We start from the raw sequence: 4535 nt of genomic DNA, 5'->3' as shown, positions 1-4535 counted from the left end.
CATTCCACAATACTATGATTCTCATTCTCATTCTATTCCTAAAAAAGAACTAAACGGCATCTAAATTTCTATGAAATTTATAAAAATTTAGATTGAATACACTTAGACTTTTAAAATTCATAAAAGAGTAATCAAAAATCTAAGATTGAATACACCCCTAACATCCTTTTCCTCTCTATCTCGTTTCTTCAACCAAGATCCAAGCTAGATCAAGGCACTAGCTGGAACTTCAGTGCAGTCAACCCCAATTGTTTGGCGACTAGTAATGAATTGCTTCTCTAATTAAAATCTAGAGAATCTGGTATTGTAGTTCATAGCAATCATAGTCACACATGGTTCTAGTCTTGCCCAAATGCGTAGTAATCATTTTTGCATCATCATGCAGGTATTCGAAAAATATTACAGCCACTGGACAATACAAAGTTCATCTGAAAGAACAAATAGTGTGTACTTATTCATCTCGAAAAAATCATTAATATATAAGGAAGAGGCAGTTTCATGCTCAAGCTGTATTCCTAGTCCAAAACTCTTCTCCTCTGTTTTCTTTCTTTTCTTCAGCTGAGCATAGAGGCTTATTAGCCGCTACCACACATCACGAAGGTACCTCCCTTCCATTTGCAAACTCTTTACGTAGGCCTCAACCTTGGAGCCTTCCAGTGATCCCTGAGATCCAATTCAACATGTATGCGTCAGAAACAATGAATGAAGGAATTGACTGATCTCTCTTTCCTCGATGAAGGAATTTCAGTTTCTACCTGTTCTTGAGCTATGGTGTGAATAACTTTGTGGACATCTCTGGCCATTCCCTTGGCATCGCCACAGACATAGATGTGGCCGCCCTGTGAGATGATGTTCCAGACTTCTGCAGCCTGATACAACCAACAATTATTGTCAGTGGTCAATTACACGATCCAAGTTAAGAGTTTGATGAATTTTACCTTCTGAGACAACTTGTGCTGCACGTACTCTTTGCTTTGACCTTCACGGGAGAAAGCTACGATGAGCTCGGAAACAGCTCCTGCCTTTACAAACATATCTAGCTCTTCCTCATAGATGTAGTCCTGCGTGATTATCCATGTGGATTCAGATGATGAAAGGGGATTGATTCTGAGAAGCAAGTAGATTTGATGAATACCATTTTTCTGTTTCTGCAACCGAAGAAGAAAATGGCCTGGCCGAGTTCTGCTCCAGCCTCCTTGAGAGCAAGCCTTTCCTGAGAGCACAAACCACAAATGCTTTAAGCAGCTGACATCTTTCTTGAATTCTCAAAAATTGCACACATTGTCGATGTGGGTCGAACCTGCAAAAAGCCTCTGAAGGGTGCCAAGCCTGTGCCAGGGCCGATCATTATTATCGGCACGGAGGTATCTGCAGGCAATCTGAAGTTTGATTGCCTCACAAAGATGGGAGCCTGGCTACACTCTTGAGTCTCCTCTTGCGGGGTCGAGTTCTGTGATCAAAATATCGACACAATTTTGAGGAAAAGGAAGTAAAGATCTCAATATATTGAGACAATTGAGATTGCATACCTTCATCCAGGTGGAACAAACTCCTCTGTGAATCCTTCCCGTCGGTGTAGGTTCATAGACTAATGAGCATGTGACGTGAATTCTCGACGGCCAAGCCCTGAATACAGAACAGTGAATCCATTGCTAATATAAGCAATTGTGGACGAATCGACAAGTGCTATCAAATTGTTACCTCGAAGAAGAAGATATCGAATAGTAACGAGCCTGTAAGCGTGGAGCTACCGCTGCAAAGAAAACTCCTAGAGGAAGTTTGGCAGAAGGGAATTCAGCCATGACTTCAAGAATAGTTCTTTGGCTAGAAACAACCCATTGATTATATTCATCCTGAAAGACAAGGTGAATTGTGGTCAATTTATATTTCATAATCGAACCCGAATCATCGCAATCCAAATAGAATATATGCTAACCTTTCCAGCTGGAGAAGCCAAGAACTTGAGTCTTTCGGCTTCAGTTGGTTCAGAAGCATGAGCAGCCAGAGCAAGTAAAGCAGGCTGGAATCCATGATATGAAATCTCATAATTAACATCGCAAGAAACTAAGAAACTAGATCGATTTGTAGATTCTACTACATCAGAATGTCTACCTTTTTCGGAGAACTCAGAACGTCAGCATATTTGGCAAGTGCTTCTCTCAAAGTACAAGGCGTTGGAAATGGAGGTGCAATAGAACTGCCGCTCAGTGGTGTTCCATCCTCCTTTTCTGCATGCAGGCTGAAGTATGTGTCCTCTGGATATCCCAAGAGCTTTGCAGCCTCTTCCACTGTCTCAGAGGTATTCTCTGAAAACACACCAACATGATCACCAGTTTCATACCTGTTGAAAGTATAAACCAATTGATCTTTAGTTTAAGTATCGGTGAGATCTCTAAATGAAGCAACTTTTACGAATGAGCTTACTTGAGACTAGTTCCAGAAATGTCAAACTCCAGATGAGTACATGAACGATCGGAAAGCGGGGTATGAAGCTCTCTCCTTACAGCCACGTTGACCCTAGAAATTTGTCATCCATCATGCTTTAGATTCTTACAAGAGAAATAGCAGCTCTTGACGGTGCACTAGAGCTTTTGTTACATACCTGCAAGGATTACGGAGGTCATAAACCGCATTGCCATTTGCAAGACTTGGTTTCCTCTCCATTTGGGGAGCATCTCCACGTTCGAGGAACACGATGCGGTATTCCGGTATGCTGGCCACATAGTCAGTAGATAATCCGGCGAGATCTTCCTCGCTGCAGAGTAACTTATCAAGCTCTGGCCAAACTAGATCTTTCCTGCGGAAACAAAGGTTCAATGGAAGAAGGTGTTGAGCCTGTGGTGGATGAACAAAATCAAGTATCTTTGTTTCTTCCTTAAAATTAGTACCATGCCACAAAGTCATCTTCAATGTACTGTTCATCATTACCAAGCCCCAAAGGAATAATTCGCTTTGCTCCTTGCTCTGCAAGAATTCGATCCACGTCTGTACCAATCTGAATCGGACCAACACAGAAACCTTATTTATTTTCAGATTAAGATTGAAAATTAACAAAAGAGAAAATTAAGAACCGAGGTGGAACCTTGTTGTAGAGTTGATATTGTGTGCTTCCCAATCCGAAAACAGCATATTGGAGGTTCTCCAAGTAAACGTTCCGCTCGTTTGCCTCGCAGAACCATTTATAGAACCTCGCGGCGTTATCGGTCGGTTCACCGTCTCCATATCTGTAATTTATCGCAACCAATTCAGAAAATGAAGAACCTTAACACGAAAATTGTGGAAGGTGTTTCAGAGTTGGACTGACGTTGCCAAGAAGAACAATGCGAGCGTCTCCTTCTTCAACTTTTCTTCATACTCGTGGTTTTCAAATGCATAATCGTCCTATAAAATCAACAGCGCAGGAAGATTCATGAGAAATAAAATTGAATAAAATAGGCTCAAAATTTATTCAAAACTCATTAGATCGAGTTCATTGTACTCATTAGACCCACCAGCTCGACGACTTTGAAGACGGCCTTCTTGTAGCGCGCGTTGGCCTCGTCCGCGAAAGTCTGCTCAAGCCCCGATTTTCAGATCAAAATATCTTATTTCAGCAATCGCAAAAGGAGAAACGGTCAAAATCTAACCTTGGCGAACCTCTCGGCGGTGCCGGTCTGCGAGCCGATGAACAGAGTTACCTTCTTTTTTCCCTCATCGACGTAATCCACGTCGCTTTTGAGCCTCTTCGGCCGCTTCTGAGCTGGCACCGGCGGCGCTTTCGCCGCCGCCACCGGGGCCGGCTCTTTGTTGCCCGTCTTCTTCCAGAAAAGTATGAACGCCGCGAAGCATCCGACCAAGAGAGCCACGTCCATCAGCCTCGGGCTCTCGACTGCCTTCGAAGCCCACTGAAGCAGCTGCGACACGTCGAGCTTTCCCTGCAGAATCGCCGACATGAGCTCGAGTGGAGAAACTTCCACGTCGGCGGGCTGCATCTTCTTCGACCTCGCAGGAAATTAAATCTTCTTCGACCTAGCTCGTTCTCTTCGTCTCAAGTTCTGTTGATGAGCCTGAGGGAGAAGCAATTTAAATGGGAAGGGTGAAGCTCCCATAAACTCCCATACAATTCGGTCGTTGAACAAGTCGTCGTCGATCGAGCTGTTGGCATAACCAATCGAAAATAATTGGACAATAAGCTAGCAGCGTCTCTCATCGGGCGTCGCATGCACAGATGAACGCGTCTGCAAATGTGTCATCATCACGGCTTAAACAATGTTGTTAACCGGTTGACTTTGACTTTCAGTAGCGTAGCGCATTATCAACTCAAGGCGCCGGTCTTTGTAAGTTAAGTTGATAGACGAACTAGCTATATATACACCCTGCCGTATTAATTTACTCCATGCTCTTTTGATTTCTCTATAGCTTGAAAAGTCTAGCGGTTTGGATGTCGCCATTTTTCTCATTTTTGACGTTCATTCGAAGGACTTTATTTTAGTAGTCGAGGAAATGATCGATGCTGGCTTGGCATATGGAATTTAGGTCTTTGCGTGAAGATGCTT

The 4535-nt window shown here is 43.2% G+C and overlaps 1 protein-coding gene across 1 annotated transcript; it reads right to left on the bottom strand.

Moving 5' to 3' along the window:
- Positions 1–336: 336 nt before the first annotated feature.
- Positions 337–4145, bottom strand: LOC121976077 (NADPH--cytochrome P450 reductase 3-like). Its single transcript, XM_042528077.1, has 16 exons — positions 3627–4145; positions 3492–3551; positions 3305–3381; positions 3083–3224; positions 2889–2995; positions 2603–2797; positions 2425–2517; positions 2113–2341; positions 1937–2020; positions 1702–1853; positions 1530–1626; positions 1301–1450; positions 1136–1213; positions 939–1061; positions 756–869; positions 337–663 (listed from the first exon to the last, which is right to left on the bottom strand). Exons 1-16 carry the CDS (start codon positions 3969–3971, stop codon positions 583–585), a joined length of 2127 nt encoding a protein of 708 aa, XP_042384011.1. The 5' UTR covers positions 3972–4145; the 3' UTR covers positions 337–582.
- Between the last annotated feature and the right edge of the window lie 390 nt (positions 4146–4535).

Source organism: Zingiber officinale, chromosome 4B, assembly GCF_018446385.1.
Source record: "Zingiber officinale cultivar Zhangliang chromosome 4B, Zo_v1.1, whole genome shotgun sequence".
Classification (NCBI taxonomy): domain Eukaryota; kingdom Viridiplantae; phylum Streptophyta; class Magnoliopsida; order Zingiberales; family Zingiberaceae; genus Zingiber; species Zingiber officinale.
This window is presented reverse-complemented; position numbering and strand designations above follow the sequence as displayed.

Bases quoted from the DNA above. Each gene is read 5' to 3' on its own strand.
- LOC121976077 (XM_042528077.1), bottom strand. From the start codon at position 3,971: ATGCAGCCCGCCGACGTGGAAGTTTCTCCACTCGAGCTCATGTCGGCG. The intron at 3,382-3,491 runs GTGGGTCTAATG...TTGATTTTATAG, and splicing joins TCTTCAAAGTCGTCGAGCTG to GACGATTATGCATTTGAAAA. The intron at 870-938 runs GTAAAATTCATC...TGGTTGTATCAG, and splicing joins AGCACAAGTTGTCTCAGAAG to GCTGCAGAAGTCTGGAACAT.